The sequence below is a fragment of the Oncorhynchus masou genome, chromosome 33, assembly GCF_036934945.1.
Source record: "Oncorhynchus masou masou isolate Uvic2021 chromosome 33, UVic_Omas_1.1, whole genome shotgun sequence".
Lineage (NCBI taxonomy): Eukaryota > Metazoa > Chordata > Actinopteri > Salmoniformes > Salmonidae > Oncorhynchus > Oncorhynchus masou.
The window spans coordinates 13,812,280-13,831,175 of record NC_088244.1 but is presented as its reverse complement, the minus strand read 5'-3'; the positions used below and the strand labels follow the sequence as shown (position 1 = coordinate 13,831,175).

The 18,896-nt window shown below is 43.9% G+C and overlaps 1 protein-coding gene across 3 annotated transcripts in view; it reads right to left on the bottom strand.

Annotated features, from left to right (window-relative positions):
* The window catches only part of plcg1 (phospholipase C, gamma 1), a 38,931-nt gene that overhangs the window by 13,819 nt on the left and 6,216 nt on the right, over window positions 1-18,896 (bottom strand). For all 3 annotated transcript variants that reach the window (XR_010453483.1, XM_064956504.1, XM_064956503.1), the window contains exons 6-15: window positions 13,799-13,883; window positions 13,595-13,678; window positions 13,349-13,371; window positions 13,200-13,269; window positions 12,925-13,026; window positions 12,112-12,230; window positions 11,501-11,586; window positions 2,925-3,045; window positions 2,563-2,731; window positions 2,305-2,427 (exon numbers count right to left, since the gene is read on the bottom strand). Coding sequence is in view for 2 of the 3 variants with exons in the window: in XM_064956504.1 (XP_064812576.1) it covers window positions 2,305-2,427; window positions 2,563-2,731; window positions 2,925-3,045; window positions 11,501-11,586; window positions 12,112-12,230; window positions 12,925-13,026; window positions 13,200-13,269; window positions 13,349-13,371; window positions 13,595-13,678; window positions 13,799-13,883 (982 nt within the window). In the remaining variant the exon portion in view is untranslated. The remainder of the gene's footprint in view (window positions 1-2,304; window positions 2,428-2,562; window positions 2,732-2,924; window positions 3,046-11,500; window positions 11,587-12,111; window positions 12,231-12,924; window positions 13,027-13,199; window positions 13,270-13,348; window positions 13,372-13,594; window positions 13,679-13,798; window positions 13,884-18,896) is intronic.

Genomic DNA, 18,896 nt, shown 5'->3' with positions numbered 1-18,896 from the left:
AAAGATGCAATAACACTGGCCTGTAATCAAACCCACAAATGCTGATGCTCCAGATACTCAACGAGTCTAAAGGCCAGTTGTGCTAACAATAGCAAAATTTGCTTTTCTTAAAAAAACAAAACAAGGACATTTCTAAGTGACCCTAAACTTTTGAACGGTACCGGAGACCTTCAGGCCTGTGGGCATCCTAGAGCAAAATATCCAACATGTACATATTCGTGAGAGTGTGTAACCCAAAAGGTTTGGACGCTACAGACACAAGTTGGCAGATCAGCTGTGCCAACGTCAGACGAGTCTCGACACTTGTGTGAAGGCCGTAGAGGAAAACACTGTTCGTGAGAGTCATCTTTCCATAGAGGGGTCACAATAGTTCTGTTGGCCAAACCAGTCAGACGCTACAGATGATTTTGTGAGAAGACCAATTTTTGGGATGTCTCATGGTCTGATAAACACTGCTCTCGCTCTGTCACCTTTTACCACAGATGGGATGTCTCATGGTCTGACAAACACTGCTCTCGCTCTGTCACCTTTTACCACAGATGGGATGTCTCATGGTCTGACAAACACTGCTCTCGCTCTGTCACCTTTTACCACAGATGGGATGTCTCATGGTCTGACAAACACTGCTCTCGCTCTGTCACCTTTTACCACAGATGGGATGTCTCATGGTCTGACAAACACTGCTCTACCTCTGTCACCTTTTACCACAGATGGGATGTCTCATGGTCTGACAAACACCACTCTACCTCAACCACCTTTTACCACAGATGGGATGTCTCATGGTCTGACAAACACTGCTCTCGCTCTGTCACCTTTACCACAGATGGGATGTCTCATGGTCTGACAAACACTGCTCTACCTCTGTCACCTTTTACCACAGATGGGATGTCTCATGGTCTGACAAACACTGCTCTCGCTCTGTCACCTTTACCACAGATGGGATGTCTCATGGTCTGACAAACACTGCTCTACCTCTGTCACCTTTTACCACAGATGGGATGTCTCATGGTCTGACAAACACTGCTCTACCTCTGTCACCTTTTACCACAGATGGGATGTCTCATGGTCTGACAAACACTGCTCTCGCTCTGTCACCTTTTACCACAGATGGGATGTCTCATGGTCTGACAAACACTGCTCTACCTCCACCACCTTTTACCACAGATGAGATGTCTCATGGTCTGACAAACACTGCTCTACCTCCACCACCTTTTACCACAGATGAGATGTCTCATGGTCTGACAAACACTGCTCTACCTCCGCCACCTTTTACCACAGATGGGATGTCTCATGGTCTGACAAACACTGCTCTCGCTCTGTCACCTTTTACCACAGATGGGATGTCTCATGGTCTGACAAACACTGCTCTACCTCCGCCACCTTTTACCACAGATGGGATGTCTCATGGTCTGACAAACACTGCTCTCGCTCTGTCACCTTTTACCACAGATGGGATGTCTCATGGTCTGACAAACACTGCTCTCGCTCTGTCACCTTTACCACAGATGGGATGTCTCATGGTCTGACAAACACCACTCTCCCTCTGTCACCTTTTACCACAGATGGGATGTCTCATGGTCTGACAAACACTGCTCTACCTCCGCCACCTTTTACCACAGATGGGATGTCTCATGGTCTGACAAACACTGCTCTCGCTCTGTCACCTTTACCACAGATGGGATGTCTCATGGTCTGACAAACACCACTCTCCCTCTGTCACCTTTTACCACAGATGGGATGTCTCATGGTCTGACAAACACTGCTCTACCTCTGTCACCTTCCACCTCAGCTGTGGAAGTGCGACATATGCAGATGCGGTGGATTGACACGTAAACAAAAAAACTGATCTCTAGCTTAATGTGACATTTATGGAGATTTGACTATGCTTATTTGACTATGTTAATTAGATTTCCGCCAGGGCTCAGACAATGTCCTTATTAATATGGGGTTGGTCCCCCCTTTGCTGCCATAACAGCCAACACTCTTCTGGGAAGGCTTTCCACTAGATGTTCAAACACCGCTGCGGGAACTTGCTTCCATTTAGGCACAAGAGCATTAGTGAGGGTCTTAGCCAGAACCATGAAAAACATCCCCAGATCCCCATTATTCCTCCTCCTCCACCAAACAGTTATTGTGCTGACGTTGCTTCCAGAGGCAGTTTGGAGTCTGCAAGTCTGCACTTTAACCTCATAGTCATTGTATCATTTAAAATCCCAAGTGCTGGAGTACAGAGTCAAAACAACACGTGTCACTGTCCAACTACTTTTGGAGCTCACTGTAGATAGAGAGAAAAAAAGTTATCACATGGTTGATGGGGTCCTCCAGGAAGAGAATGCCATTCTTGATGGAGTTGCTGATGTCATTCTCAGAGTAGGGAGTAGAGGTGGACACCTCCTCATAGGCACTGCCCTCTGCTAGCTTCTTATGCTGCACAAGACGGGGAGAGGAAGAGTGGTGAAACTGCAGTTGGTTTATAGAGTCATTTCGCAGATGCTCTGATCCACGAGTACATTAAAATGACAACACAAACATCTTTAATTCCAAATCCACATGACCTCTGACCTTGATGAGGATCTTCTTCTTAAGCTGATTGGGTGAGGGCAATCCGTCAGCGGAGATGTCCACAGCCTTGGTAAGCAGCATTTCTCCAAAGACCTTCTTAAAGTAGGTAGCCATGTTCCTCTGCTGCACAATGCTGCAATGATCCTCTATGGACAGGATGATGGGGTAGCTGGGGAAGGAGTAAGAGGGGGAGAGGGATCAGAGGTCAACAGCACATCCAAGGTGAAAGGCGTGGTGGAAAGGCCCCCCCCTTTGTGAACTTCTCATTTAAATGTCATGTTCTCTTTAGAGGACAGTAGATTACTGAGTATCACTCAAGCATACAAAACGCATACAAAGACTGTGAGCACATGGAGACTCACTCAGACGTCACAAAGGCGTGTTCCTTGATGGTCGCCAGGACATCACAGAACTTGATCTTGGTGGTGAGGGTGTGTCCATGGTAGATGACAGGCATTCCATCTGGACCATCCCAGCAGTCCACTGCCAACACACACAAACTTTTTTTAAATGGCATAGTAGAGATGTCATATTTGGTGAGTTGAGTGAGTGTCTGTTAAAATGGTATGTAGGGAGTAGTAGGCTTTAACCACGTTAGTAACCTGTTGAGTACACAAACTATAGTTTGCTTATTTTTCATTTACAAGGGCAGCTACACAATCCCAAGATAAGCAGACGACGGTTGGCCATGGTTTTATGTGTAGTATGCTTAGACTAGGCCTCCACAACCAGCCTCAACATTAAAGATATAGGATCAAAAAATGTGATTGAAAATTATTTATTCAATGACAAAGAGAGGAAGGACAGCATCCAGTGCCTTCAGAAAGTATTCATACCACCTGGTACAGCCGGAATTTCAAATTGATGAAATAGCTTCTTTATTTCTCTCAACCAGCTACAAACAATACCCCATAATAACAAAGTGAAAACATGATTTTAGCAAATTTATTGAAAATGAAATACAGAAATACCTTATTTACATTAGTATTCACAACCTGAGTCAACACAGGTAAAAAAAATAAAAAATAAAACATTTTTTGAAAAGGGGAATTTGTCACCTTTTGCAGCAATGACAGCTATGAGTCTTTCTGGGTATGTCTGAGTTTTGCACACCTGGATTGTACAATAATTGCCTATTATTATTAGAAAAATTATTCAAGCTCCGTCAAGTTGGTTGTTGATCATTGCTACACCGCTTTTCCAAGTCTTGACATAAATCTGCTTAAATCTAAGTAAAACTTGGCAGCTCAGGAACATTCACTGTCTTCTTGGTAGGCAACTCATATCTATCCATTTACACACACAGGTTTGGACACCTACTCATTCAAGGGTTTTTCTTTATTTGTACTATTTTCTACATTGTATAATAAAAGTGATGACATCAAAACTATAAACACATGTAATCATGTAACCCCCCAAAAAAGTGTTAAATCAAAGTATATTTGATTATTCAAAAAGTAACCAATCTTTGCCTTAACAGCTTTGCACAGTCTTCACATTCTCTCAACCAGCTTCACCTGGAATGCTTTTCCAACAGTCTCGAAAGAGATCCCACAAATGATGAGCACTTGTTGGCTGCTTTTCCTTCACTCTGCAGTCCAACTCATTCCAAACCATCTCAATTGGGTTGAGGTTGTGAAGGCCAGGTCACCTGATGCAGCACACCATCACTCTCCTTCTTGGACAAATAGCCCTGGAGGTGTGCTGGGTCGTTGTCCTGTTGAAAAATAAATGACAGTCCCACTAAGCCCAAACCAGATGGGATGGCGTATTGCTGCAGAAACATGTGGTAGCCATGCCGGTGTGCCTTGAATTCTAAATAAATCACAGACGTGTCACCAGTAAAGCCCCCCAACACATTCTCCTCCATGCTTCCTGGTGGGAACTTCACATGCAGAGATCATCCGTTCACCTACAACACGTCTCACAAAGACACTGATCAGACCAAAGGACAGATTTCCACCAGCCTAATGTCCATGTTTCTTGGCCCCAGCGAGTCTCTTCTTCTCCTTGGTGTCCTTCAGTAGTGGTTTCTCTTCCGCCATTCCACCACGAGGCCTGGTTCACGCAGTCTCCACTGAACAGTTGCTGTTGAGATGTCTGTTACTTGAACACTTAAGCATTTATTTGGGCTGCAATTCCTGAGGCTGGTAACGAATGAACTTATCCTCTGCAGCAGAGGTAACTCTGGGTCTTCCTTTCCTGTGGCGGTCCTCATGAGAGCTGGTTTCACCATAGCGCTTGATGGGTTATGCAACTGCAATCAAAAGAAACTTTCAAAGTTCTTGAAATGTTCTGCAATGACTGACCTTCATGTCTTAAAGTAATGGACCGTCACCTCCCTTTGTTTATTTGAGCTGTTCTTGCCATAATATGGACTTGGTCTTTTACCAAATAGGGGTGGTATAGACAAGATGGCCCTACCTTGTCACAAAACAACTGATTGGCTCAAACGCATTAAGGAAGAAATTCCACAAATTAACAAACCACACTTGTTAATTGAAATGCATTCCAGGTGACTACCTCATGAAGCTGGTTGACAGAATACCAAGAGTGTGCAAAGATGTCATCAAGGCAAAGGTTGGCTACTTTGAATTCTCAAATATGTTAAACAACTTTTTGGTTACTACATGATTCCATGTGTTATTTCATAGTTTTGATGTCTTCACTATTATTATATTATTACAGCTCCGTCACCACCCCCGTCCCCCCGCAACTACTCGCCCAAGCCTCTCCAGGTTCTCCTTTACCCAAATAGCAGATGTTCTGTAAGAGCTGCAAAACCTGGACCCTCTATTTCTGAAACTATCGGCCACCATTGTCACAACCCCTATTACCAGCCTGTTCTACCTCTTTCATATCGTCGGAAATCCCCAAGGATTGGAAAGCTGCCGCAGTCATCCCCCTCTTCAAAGGGGGAGACACCCTGGACCCAAACTGTTACAGACCTATATCCACCCTGCCCTGCCTGTCTAAGGTCTTCGAAAGCCAAGTCAACAAACAGGTCACTGACCATCTCAAATCACACCGTACCTTCTCCGCTGTGCAATCTGGTTTCCGTGCCAGTCACGGGTGCCCCTCAGCCACGCTCAAGGTACTAAACGATATCATAACGGCCATCAATAAAAGACAGTACTGTGCAGCCGTCTTCATCGACCTTGCCAAGGCTTTCGACTCTGTCAATCACCATATTCTTATCGGCAGACTCCGTAGCCTTGGTTTTTCTGATGACTGCCTTGCCTGGTTCACAAACTACTTTGCAGACAGAGTTCAGTCTGTCAAATCGGAGGGCATGCTGTCCGGTCCTCTGGCAGTCTCTATGGGGGTGCCACAGGGTTCAATTCTCGGGCCGACTCTTTTCTCTGTATATAATCAATGATGTTGCTCTTGCTGCAGGCGATTCCCTGATCCACCTCTACGCAGACGACACCATTCTATATACTTCCGGCCCGTCCTTGGACACTGTGCTATCTAACCTCCAAACAAGCTTCAATGCCATACAACACTCCTTCCGTGGCCTCCAACTGCTCTTAAACGCTAGTAAAACCAAAATGCATGCTTTTCAACCATTCGCTGCCTGCCTATTATCACCACCCTGGATGGTTCCGACCTTGAATATGTGGACATCTATAAGTACCTAGATGTCTGGCTCGACTGTAAACTCTCCTTCCAGACTCATATCAAACATCTCCAATCGAAAATCAAATCTAGAGTCGGCTTTCTATTCCGCAACAAAGCCTCCTTCACTCACGCCGCCAAACTTACCCTAGTAAAACTGACTATCCTACCGATCCTCGACTTCGGCGACGTCATCTACAAAATAGCTTCCAACACTCTACTCAACAAACTGGAAGCAGTTTATCACAGTGCCATCCATTGTCACTAAAGCACCTTATAACACCCACCACTGCGACTTGTATGCTCTAGTCGGCTGGCCCTCGCTACATATTCGTTGCCAGACCCACTGGTTCCAGGACATCTACAAGTCCATGCTAGGTAAAGCTCCGCCTTATCTCAGTTCACTGGTCACGATGGCAACACCCACCCGTAGCACGCGCTCTAGCAGGTGTATCTCACTGATCATCCCTAAAGCCAACACCTCATTTGGCCGCCTTTCGTTCCAGTTCTCTGCTGCCTGTGACTGGAACGAATTGCAAAAATCGCTGAAGTTGGAGACTTTTATCTCCCTCACCAACTTCAAACATCTGCTATCTGAGCAGCAAACCGATCGCTGCAGCTGTACACAGTCTTATCGGTAAATAGCCCACCCAATTTTACCTACCTCATCCCCATACTGTTTTTATTTATTTACTTTTCTGCTCTTTTGCACACCAATATCTCTACCTGTACATGACCATCTGATCATTTATCACTCCAGTGTTAATCTGCAAAATTGTAATTATTTGCCTACCTCCTCATGCCTTTTGCACACAATGTATATAGACTTTTTTTTCCTACTGTGTTATTGACTTGTTTATTGTTTACTCCATGTGTAACTCTGTGTTGTCTGTTCACACTGCTATGCTTTATCTTGGCAAGGTCGCAGTTGCAAATGAGAACTTGTTCTCAACTAGCCTACCTGGTTAAATAAAGGATTTTTTTTAAGTACAAAAATTATACAGTGTAGAAAATAGTAAAAATAAAGAGAAACCATTGAAAGAGTAAGTGTGAACAAACTTTTGACTGGTACTGTATATGTACAGTGGGGCAAAAAAGTATTTAGTCAGCCTCCAATTGTGCAAGTTCTCCCACTTAAGAAGATGAGAGAGGCCTGTAATTGTCATTATAGGTACACTTCAACTATGACAGAGAAAATGAGAAAAACAAATCCAGAAAATCACATTGTAGGATTTTTTTTTGAACTTATTTGCAAATTATGGTGGAAAATAAGTATTTGGTCACCTACAAACAAGCAAGATTTCTGGCTCTCACAGACCTCTAACTTCTTTTAGAGGCTCCTCTGTCCTCCACTCGTTACCTGTATTAATGGCACCTGTTTGAAATTGTTATCAGTATAAAAGACACCTGTCCACAACCTCAAAACAGTCACACTCCAAACTCCACTATGGCCAAGACCAAAGAGCTGTCAAAGGACACCAGAAACAAAATTGTAGACCTGCACCAGGCTGGGAAGACTGAATCTGCAATAGGTAAGCAGCTTGGTTTGAAGAAATCAACTGTGGGAGCAATTATTAGGAAATGGAAGACATACAAGACCACTGATAATCTCCCTCGATCTGGGGCTCCTCGCAAGATCTCACCCAGTGGGGTCAAAATGATCACAAGAACGGTGAGCAAAAATCCCAGAACCACACGGGGGGACCTAGTGAATGACCTGCAGAGAGCTGGACCCAAAGTAACAAAGCCTACCATCCGTAACACACTACGCCGCCAGGGACTCAAATCCTGCAGTGCCAGACGTGTCCCCCTGCTTAAGTTTGCTAGAGAGCATTTGGATGATCCAGAAGAAGAGATTGGGAGAATGTCATATGGTCAGATGAAGCCAAAATATAACTTTTTGGTAAAAACTAAACTTGTCGTGTTTGGAGGACAAAGAATGCTGAGTGGCATCCAAACAACACCATACCTACTGTGAAGCATGGGGGTGGAAACATCATGCTTTGGGGCTGTTTTTCTGCAAATGGACCAGGACGACTGATCCGTGTAAAGGAGAGAATGAATGGGAAAACCTCCTTCCATCGGCAAGGGCATTGAAGATGAGACGTGGCTGGGTCTTTCAGCATGACAATAATCCCAAACACACCGCCCGGGCAATGAAGGAGTGGCTTCGTAAGAAGCATATCAAGGTCCCCAACAAAGGGTATATAACAAAGTGTTGAGATAAGTATTTATTTGGTCAATAACAAAAGTTTATTTTCCACCATAATTTGCAAATAAATTCATAAAAAATCCTACAATGTGATTTTCTTCCTCATTTTGTCTGTCATAGTTGAAGTGTACCTATGATGACAATTACAGGCCTCTCATCTTCTTAAGTGGGAGAACTTGCACAATTGGAGGCTGACTAAATACTTTTTTGCCCCACTGTATGTCGTCGGAAGTTCCCATACACCTTAGCCAAATACATTTCAACTCAGTTTTTCACAATTCCTGACATTAAATCCAAGTAAAAATTCCCTGTCTTTGGTCAGTTAGGATTCCACTTTATTTTAAGAATGTGAAATGTCAGAATATTAGTAGAGAGAATGATTTATTTAAGCTTTTCTTTCATCACATTCCCAGTGGGTCAGAAGTTTACATACACTCAATTAGTATTTGGTAGCATTGCCTTTAAATTGTTTAACTTGGGTCAAACGTTTCAAGTACCCTTCCACAAGTTTCCCACAAGAAGTTGGGTGAATTTTGGCCCATTCCTCCTGACAGAGCTGGTGTAACGGAGTCAGGTTTGTAGGCATCCTTGCTCGCACACACTTTTTCAGTTCTGCCCGGAAATGTTCTATAGGTTTGAGGTCAGGGCTTTGTGATGGCCACTCCAATACCTTGACATTGTTGTTCTTAAGTCATTTTGCCACAACTTTGGAAGTATGCTTGGTGTCATCCTCCATTTGGAAGACCCATTTGAAACCAAGCTTTAACTTCCTGACTGATGTTTGAGATGGTGCTTCAATATATCCATATATTTTCCTCCTTAATGGTGCCATATATCTTGTGAAGTGCTCCAGTCCCTCCTGCAGCAAAGCACCCCCACAACCTGATGCTGCCACCCCCATGCTTCACGGTTGGGATGGTGTTCTTCGGCTTGCAAGCCTACCCCTTTTCCTCCAAACATAACGATGGTCATTATGGCCAAACAGTTCTATTTTTGTTTTATCAGACCAGAGGACATTTCTCCAAAAAGCACAATCTTTGTCCCCATATGCAGTTGCAAACCGTAGTCTGGCTTTTTTATGGCAGTTTTGGAGCAGTAGTGGCTTCTTCCTTGCTGAGCGGCCTTTCAGGTTTTGTCAATATCGGACTCGTTTTACTGTGGACATAGATACTTTTGTACCCGCTTCCTCCAGCATCTTCACAAGGTCCCTTGCTGTTGTTCTGGGATTGATTTGCACTTTTCACACCAAAGTACATTCATCTTTAGGAGACAGAACACGTCTCCTTCCTGAGCGGTATGACGGCTGCGTGGTCCCATGGTGTTTATACTTGCATACTATTGTTTGTACAGATGAACATGGTACCTTCAGGCATCTGGAAATTGCTCCCAAGGATGTACCAGACTTCTGGAGGTCTACAAATTATTTTCTGAGGTCTTTATTTTGATTTGGGGCGGCAGGGTGGCCTAGCGGTTAGAGCGTTGGACTACTACCCGAAAGGTTGTGAGTTCAAACCCCCGAGCTGACAAGGTACAAATCTGTCGTTCTGCCCTTGAACAGGCAGTTAAACCACTGTTCCCAGGCCGTCATTGAAAATAAGAATTTGTTCTTAACTGACTTGCCTGGTTAAATAAAGGTAAAATTAAAAAAAATAAAAAATCCCATGATGTCTAGCAAAGAGGGACTGAGTTTGAAGGTAGGCCTTGAAATACAGGCTAATTGACAATTTGAGTCAATTGGATATCAGAAGCTTCTAAAGTCATGACCTTCTCTGGAATTTTCCAAGCTGTTTAAAAGGCACAGTAAACTTGTGTTTAAGTTATTATCCTGGTGAAAGGTGAATTTTCTCCCACTGTCTGTTGGAAAACAGAACCATGTTTCCTTTAGGATATTGCCAGTGCTTAACTATTCAGTTTCTTTTTATGCAAAAAATAAAAATACATAGTCCTTGCCAATGACAAGCATACCCATAACATAATGCAGCCACTACCTTATGCTTGAAAATATGAAGAGTGGTACTCAGTGATGTGTTGTGTTGGATTTGCCCCAAACATAAAGTTTAAAAAAATCTTCCTTTCTTCTGTTGTACTTTAGTGCCTTATTGCAAACAGGATGCATGTTTTGTAATATTTTTATTCTATACAGGCCTCCTTTACATTAGTATTGTAGAGTAACTACAATGTTGAGCCATCCTCAGGTTTCTCCCATCAGAGCCATGTAGTTGTTTTAAAGTCACCATTGGCCTCTTGGTGAAATCCCTGAGCAGTTTCCTTCCTCCCCGGCAACTGAGTTAAGGATGACTATCTTTGTAATGACTGGGTGTATTGATACACCATACAAAGTGTCATTAAATAACTTTGCCATGCTCAAAAGGGATATTCAATATCTGCTTTTTAAATTTTGACTCATCTACCAAGAGGTGCCATTCTTTGCGAGGCATTAGGAAATTCAATGTTCGACAAAGGGACCGTACCGATAACTGAATGTGTAAGTTAGAGATGAGGTAGCCATTCAAAAATCATGTTAAACACTGATTGCACACAGAGTGAGTCCATGTAACTTATTTTGTGACTTGTTAAGCAGATGTTTTATTTAGGCTTGCCATAAAGTGGTTTAATACTTACTGACCCAAGACATTTCATGTTTTCATTTAATTAATTCGTTAAAAAATAATTCCACTTTGACATTATGGGGTATTATGTAGGCCAGTGACAACATCTCAACTTAATCCATTTTAAATACAGGCTGTAACAAAATGTGGAAAAAGTCAAGATGTCTGAATACTTTCTAAAGGCCCTGTGTGTGTGTGTGTGTGTGTGTATATAACACACATTAAAAAAGGGACTTCCTGGTTTAAATCAAGATGAAATATTAAACTGTCATATGTGCCTTTCTGAATGGAGCAGCAGTGAAGTACGACGACTGTCTCGAAAAATAGTCAGATCCTTTAGAAACCGGTCTGAACAGTGTTCCCTCACTTCCAGTGCAGTGATACAGTATATGAAGAGTGTTTGTCATGCAGATATTGTGGAGAAGAGTGGCTTTAGGTCTGAAAGAAAGTGGGTTATGGAGAGAGCAAAGTCAGGTGTGTGTGTGTGTAATAAACTCACACTCGATGCAGCGGCAGCCCATCCTCAGACAGCGCGCGTACGCTTCCAGGGATGACTCACTAGAAAACTGGTCACCTGTCAGATAGCTACAAACACACACACGACATCAGATAGTCTACAGAAGACTCCTTTCCCTTCATCCTGTGTTCTTCACATCCCCTTCCATGTCAGCAGTGAAACATTGAATACAGAATCAAAAAGATATTTCTGTCTTTGTTGGTTCGCGTAAACACCCCTTTCTCACTTAGCCAGGCAATTCAGACTTTATCAAAGCAACATGGACATTTTCATTCCTCACTTCCAGGAGTATTGTTTCTCAGCCAACACAAAAGGTTATCACATTAACCTCTTCTCACCATGTTTTCAATGAGAGGAAAATGACATTTCCCTACACAATCAAAGCCCAGTTCTCATTGTTAAAAAGGAATTGTTAGATAATACCAATTTAATCTGATATACATCAGAACTGTAGGACACAAATCCCCTTGGACTAGGGAAAAACGTCTGGGAAACTCTGCTTTCTCTTACCATTCATGTGAAGCCAGCATTATCACACCACTCATTTCAAATACAGTAATCCATTCTCTCCCCCCCACTCCCTCTGTTCTTACGTGTTATGAGATGAGGATATCCAGTAATGAGACAGGGGGTTGTTCATGTCTTCAGGACACACCTGGTCCAGGGCCGAGTCCCAGACAGTGTTCTCTTTGGAAAATAGGTATGTCAGGAACTAGACCGAGGGGGGAGGGAAGACACGCAATCAATATTGGGGATCTGATGAATGCAGAGACAGTCCAATGGAGAGCACTACCACGTGAAAACCAGGCACCCTTTGTGATTGTGTTCAACTGAAAGTCAGAGTTTTCTACTAATCACAGGCCCAGACATATGAAGTGTACCATCCTGTAGGTAGACACTAGAGGCACTTCCTTTGTCAGACATTTCAGACAAGACACGTGGTTTGACAATAACTAATGTCTCCTTTCCACAGAACTCAGGCACATTCAGGTTACCAGCAAGATGTGGGTGTTCTATTCCAAATTATATCATGTGAAATTAAATTTTATTGGTCACGTACACATATTTAGCAGATGTTATTGCGGGTGAGGTAAAATGCTTGTGTTCCTAGTTCCAACAGTGCAGTAATATCTAACAATTCACAATAATACACACTAATCTAAAAGTAAAATAATGGAATTAAGAAATATATAAATATTAGGATGCGCAATGTCTGTTGGATGTACTCTCACCACTGTGTAACATGAAAATAGTTAATCATAGTGGTACTTTAATTTTATTGCCTCGGAGAGTGAGAGAGAGGGGAGGGGGTGCGATTAGTCTCCCTAGGTAGACGGGTTGTTAACCATGTTCTCTAGTTCTGGGATTTCAGAGGCTAGGGGACAAGCTTAAGAGTGAGAAGGTACCTCATCTTGGTGGAAGAAGGGTTGTTCCACCTCTCTCAGAGGGTCCTTCAGGTACCCAAACATAAACTCCTGCACCTTATTGTTGTCGGTGGCCCACAGCTCCTACGAACACACACAACACATTATGTTATTCAGGTCATTTGATTTCCTTGTGTATTAACACGTAACACCTTTACAAAAGAACCTGTTACTAAAGTGTATGACAAGTCAAGCGTTGTGTTGAACTGAATCCCTAGGAACTTAGATAGATGATAATGCTATATCATCCAGTATACCTTCTGGGCCTCCAGAAGGAAAGTCTTGAAGTCTTCTAGTAAGATCTTCTGCTCTGGTCTCTCAATGAACCTGACAGAGGGAGAGAGGTGTTACACAACTCACATCTACAGTATAACATGATGCTCAGGCTGGGTGTGTGAGTATCTACCTCTGTAGAAAAGGAATCTCCATCTGAAAGACAAAAGTAAAGAAAATGATTAAACACAATAAACCTTGTCGTTTCAGTATGACAACACAGCTCCCGTCTGTCTGCCTGCCTGCTGGGCCTAACGGTTCCTACCAGAGGCTCTGTGGGTTTTAACAGGCCTCTTGATTCGGGAGCCATTTGAGAAGCAGACAGACAGAGAGAGGGGGTGAGAGAGAAGATTAGGAGAGAAGGCTGAAGATGACTTACAGCTTTCTGGGCGTCAAACATCAGGCTGCGATAGAGCTGGGAAAACTGGCTAAAGGACACGTCTCCATTCCTCAACTCCGAGTCCTGAGAGAAAGAGTGAGAGGAGAGGGCAATGTTGCCACAGTGTTAGGATGACACTGGAAAACACACACACACTGGTGGGGAGGGGATATTAGGGAAATGTGATGAGTGTGAGGATGTTACCGGAAGTTTCTCTCTGAGGAACTTCATGTTGGGGACCCTGTAGTTAACCTGGCACAGCATGCTCTTCAGATCCTTACAGGATATCCTAAAATACACACAACGCCAAACACACAAATGAAGGTGCACACACACACTTCTGGAAGAGTACCATGTCGTGACTTCACCTCAGAACTACTTAAAGAAAGCTGCTTCTGAATGGGGGGGTGGTGGTGCTCGCTCACACACACACATACACCAGGAAGCTGTGCAGGTCTGTGGCTGAAAGGTTAGTTCCTTCACACCACGTACACACACCAACCGGAGCTGGTAGGAAGCTTCTTCAAAAACAATTAAGCTGTGCTCATTCCCTAGTTGTGCACACAGTGCATTTGGAAAGTATACAGACCCCTTCCTTTTTTCCACATTTTGTTACGTTACATCCTTATTCTAAAACGGATTAAATAAAAACATTTCCTCAATCACACAATACCCCATAATGGCAAAGCGAAAACAGGTTTAGAAAATGTTGTACATTTATTACAAATGAAACAGAAACACCTTATTGACACAAGTATTCAGACCCTTTGCTATGAGACTCGAAATTGAGCTCAGGTGAATCCTGTCTCCATTGATCATCCTTGAGATGTTTCTACAACTTGATTGGTGTCCACTTGTGGTAAATTCAATTGATTGGACATGATATGGAAAGGCACACATCTGTCTATATAAAGGTCCCACAGTTGACAGTACATGTTAGAGCAAAAACCAAGCCATGAGGTCGAAGGAATTGTCCATAGAGCTCTGAGACAGGATTGTGATGAGGCACAGATCTCGGCAAGGGTACCAAAACATTTCTGCAGCATTGAAGGTCCCCAAGAACACAGTGGCCTCCATTATTCTTAAAAGAAGTGTGGAACCACCAAGACTCTTCCTAGAGCTGGCCGGCTCTGGGAGGTGACCAAGACCCAGATGGTCACTCTGACAGAGCTCCTCTGTGGAAGTGGGAAAACCTTCCAGAAGAACAACCATCTCTGCAGCACCACCAATCAGGTCTTTATGGTAGAGTGGCCAGACGGAAGCCACTCCTCAGTAAAAAGGCACATGACAGCCAGTTTGGAGTTTGCCAAAAGGCACCTAAAGACTCTCAGACCATGAGAAACAAGATTCTCTGGTCTGATGAAACCAAGATTGAACTCTTTGGCCTGAATGCCAAGCGTCACATCTGGCGGAAACCTGGCACCATCCCTACGGTGAAGCATGGTGGTGGCAGCATCATACTGTGGGGATGTTTTTCAGCGGCAGGGACTGGGAGGACTAGTCACGATTGAGGGAAAGATGATCGGAGCAAAGTACAGAGAGATCCTTGATGAAGTCCTGAGCGTGCTGGAGCAGGTTCTCAGACTGGGGCGAAGGTTCAGCTTCCAACAGGACAACGACTCTTAAGCACACAGCCAAAACAACACAGGAGTGGCGTCAGGAACAAGTCTCTGAATGTCCCAGAGTGGCCCAGCCAGAGCCCGGACTTGAACCCGATTGAACAATTCTGGAGACTTGAAAATAGCTGTGCAGCGACACTCCCCATCCAACCTGACAGAGCTTGAGAGGATCTGCAGAGAAGAACAGGAGAAACTCTCCAAATACACGAGTGCCCAGCTTGTAGCATCACAACCAATGAAGACTTGAGGCTGTAATCGCCGCCAAAGGTGCTTCAACAAAGTACTGAGTAAAGGGTCTGAATATTTATGGAAATGTTATTACGTTGTTTATTTTTTAAATTGCAAACATTTCTAAAAACTTATTTTTGTTTTGTCATTATGGGTTATTGTGTAGATGGATGAGAAAAAAGTAACAATTTTATCAATTTTAGAATAAAGCTGTAACGTAACAAAACGTGGAAAAATAATACTTTCCGCATGCATTGTATGGTTTTACTTTCATCCCTCGTCTGTCCAAAATGCCTCTGGCTGGCCTATATTGCTATTTGCTACAGCAGGTAGCTAGTCATACTGGTCTAAATTATTGATAATACACTGGCACGAAGACAGCATTGAATGAGCTATATTCCGCCATAAGTAAACAAGAAAACGCTCACCCAGAGGCAGCGCTCCTAGTAGCCGGGGACTTTAAAACAGGGAAACTTAAATCCATTTTACCAAATTTCTATCAGCATGTTAAATGTGCAACCAGAGGAAACAGAACTCTGGACCACTTATACTCCACACACAGAGACTCATACAAAGCTCTCCCTCCAATTGGCAAATTAGACCATAATTCTATTCTCCTGATTCCTGCTTACAAGCGAAAATTAGATTAATAAAAAAAGTGGTCAGGTGAAGCAGATGCTAAGCTACAGGACTTTTTTGCTGCACTGACTGGAATTTGTTCCGGGATTCCTCCGATGGCATTGAGGAGAACACCACATCAGTCACTGGCTTCATCAATAAGTGCATCGATGACGTCGTCCCCACAGTGACCATACGTACATATCCATGGCTTCTGGTTGGGGTTACAGGCAGCATCCGCACTGAGCTAAAGGCTAGAGCTGCCGCTTTCAAGAAGCAGGACTCTAACCCGGAAGCTTATAAGAAATCCCGCTATGCCCTCCGACGAACCATCAAACAGGCAAAGCGTCAACACAGGACTGAGATTGTACTACACCGGCCCTGACGCTCGTCGGATGTGGCAGGGCTTGCAAACCATTACAGGCTACAAAAGGAAAGCACAGCCGAGAGCTGCCCAGTGACACAATCCAACCAGGCGAGCTAAACTACTTCTATGCTCGCTTTGAGGCAAATAAAACTGAAACATGCATGAGAGCACCAGCTGTTCCCGGAAGACTGTGTGATCACGCTCTACGCAGCAGATGTGAGTAAGACCTTTAAACAGGTCAACACTTACAAGGCCGCAGGGCCAGAAGGATTACCAGGACGTGTACTGCGAGCATGCGCTGACCAAAAGGCAAGTGTCTTCACTGACATTTTCAACCTCGCAGAGTCTGTAATACTAACATGTTTTAAACAGACCACCATAGTGCCTGTGCCCAAGAACACTAAGGTAACCTGGCTAAATGACTACCGACCCGTAGCACTCACATCTGTAGCCATGAAGTGCTTTGAAAGGCTGGTTTCATCCCAGAAACCCTGCCTACCCACTCCAATTTGCGAACCGCTGCAACAGATCCACAGATGATGCAATCTCTATTGCACTCCACACTGCCCTTTCCCACCTGGACAAAAGGAACACCTATGTGAGAATGTTATTCATTGACTACAGCTCAGTGTTCAACACCAGTACCCTCAAAGCTCATCAATAAGCTAAGGACCCTGGGACTAAACACCTTCCTCTGCAACTGGATCCTGGACTTCCTGATGGGCCGCCCCCAGGTGGTGAAGGTAGGTAACAACATCTGCCACGCTGATCCTCAATACAGGGGCCCCTCAGGGGTGCGTGCACAGTCCCCTCCTGTTCACTCATGACTGCACGGCCAGGCACGACTCCAACACCATCATTAAGTTTGCCAATGACACAGTGTGCTCATTCCTGATCAACGACAACGACGAGACAGCCTATAGGGAGGAGGTCAGACCTGACCGTGTGGTGCCAGGACAACAATCTCTCCCTCAATGCGATTAAGACAAAGGAGATGATTGTTGACTACGAGAAAAAGAGGACCAAGCACACCCCCATTCTCATCAACAGGGCTACAGTGGTGCAGGTTGAGAGCTTCAAATTCCTTGGTGTCCACATCACCAACAAACTAACATGGTCCAAGCACACCAAGACAGTCGTGAATAGGCCACGACAAAATCTATTCCCCCTCAGGAGACTGAAAAGATTTGGCATGGGCCAAGTCTAGGTCCAATAGGATTCTAAACAGCTTCTACCCCCCAGCCATAAGACTCCTGAACAGCTAATAAATGGCTACCCAGACTATTTGTATTGCACCCTCTCCACACCACTGCTACTCTCTGTTGTCATTTATTAAAATAGCTATGCATAGCACTACCTACATGTACATAATACCTCAACCAACCGGTGCCCCCGCGCACATTGACTCTGTACCGGTACCCCCCTGTATATAATCTCACTATGGTTATTTTACTGCTGCTCTTTAATTAAATGTTACTTTTATCTCTCATCTGTATTTTTTTAACAGCATTGTTAGTTAGGGGCTCGTATGTAAGCATTTCATTGTAAGGTCAACACTTGTTGTATTTGCCGCATGTGATTAATACAATTTCATTTGAATAACCCAGAATGACAAAGCAAAAACAGGTTGACATTTTTGCTCATTTATAAAAAAATTGAAATATATTTACATAAGTATTCAGACCCTTTACTCAGTACTTTGTTGAAACACCTTTGGCAGCAATGACGACCTAGAGTCTTCTTGGGTATGATGCTACAAGCTTGGCCCATCTGTATTTGGGGAGACTCTCCCATTCTTCTCTGCTGATCCTCTCAAGCTCTGTCAGATTGGATGGGGAGTGATGCTGCACAGCTATTTTCAGGTCTCTCCAGAGATGTTAGATCGGGTTTAAGTCCAGGCTCTGGCTGGGCATTCAGAGACTTGTCCCGAACCCAGGTTTTTAAATCAAGGATCTCTGTACTTTGCCTCAATCCTGACTAGTCTCCCAGTCCCTGCTGCTGAAAAACATCCCCACAGCATGTTGCTGCCACCACCAAGCTTCACCGTAGGGATGGTGCCAGGTTTCCTCCAGATGTGACACTTGGCATTCAGCCAGAGTTCATTTTTGGTTTCATCAGACCAGAGAATCTTGTTTCTCATGGTCAGTGAGTCTTTAGGTGCCTTTTGGCCTCCCTGACCAAGACCCTTCTCCCCGATTGCTCAATTTGGCCAGTTCTAGGAAGAGTCTTGGTGGTTCCAAACTTCTTTCATTTATAAATAATGGAGACCAATGTGTTCTTGGGGACCTTCAATGCTTCAGAAATGTTTTGTTACCCTTCCCCAGATCTGTGCATTGACAAAATCCTGTCTCGGAGGTCTACAGACAATTCCTTTGATCTCGTGGGTTGGTTTTTGCTCTGACCTGCACTGCAAACTGTGGGATCTTATATAGACAGGTGTGTACCTGTCCAAATCATGTCCAGTCAATTG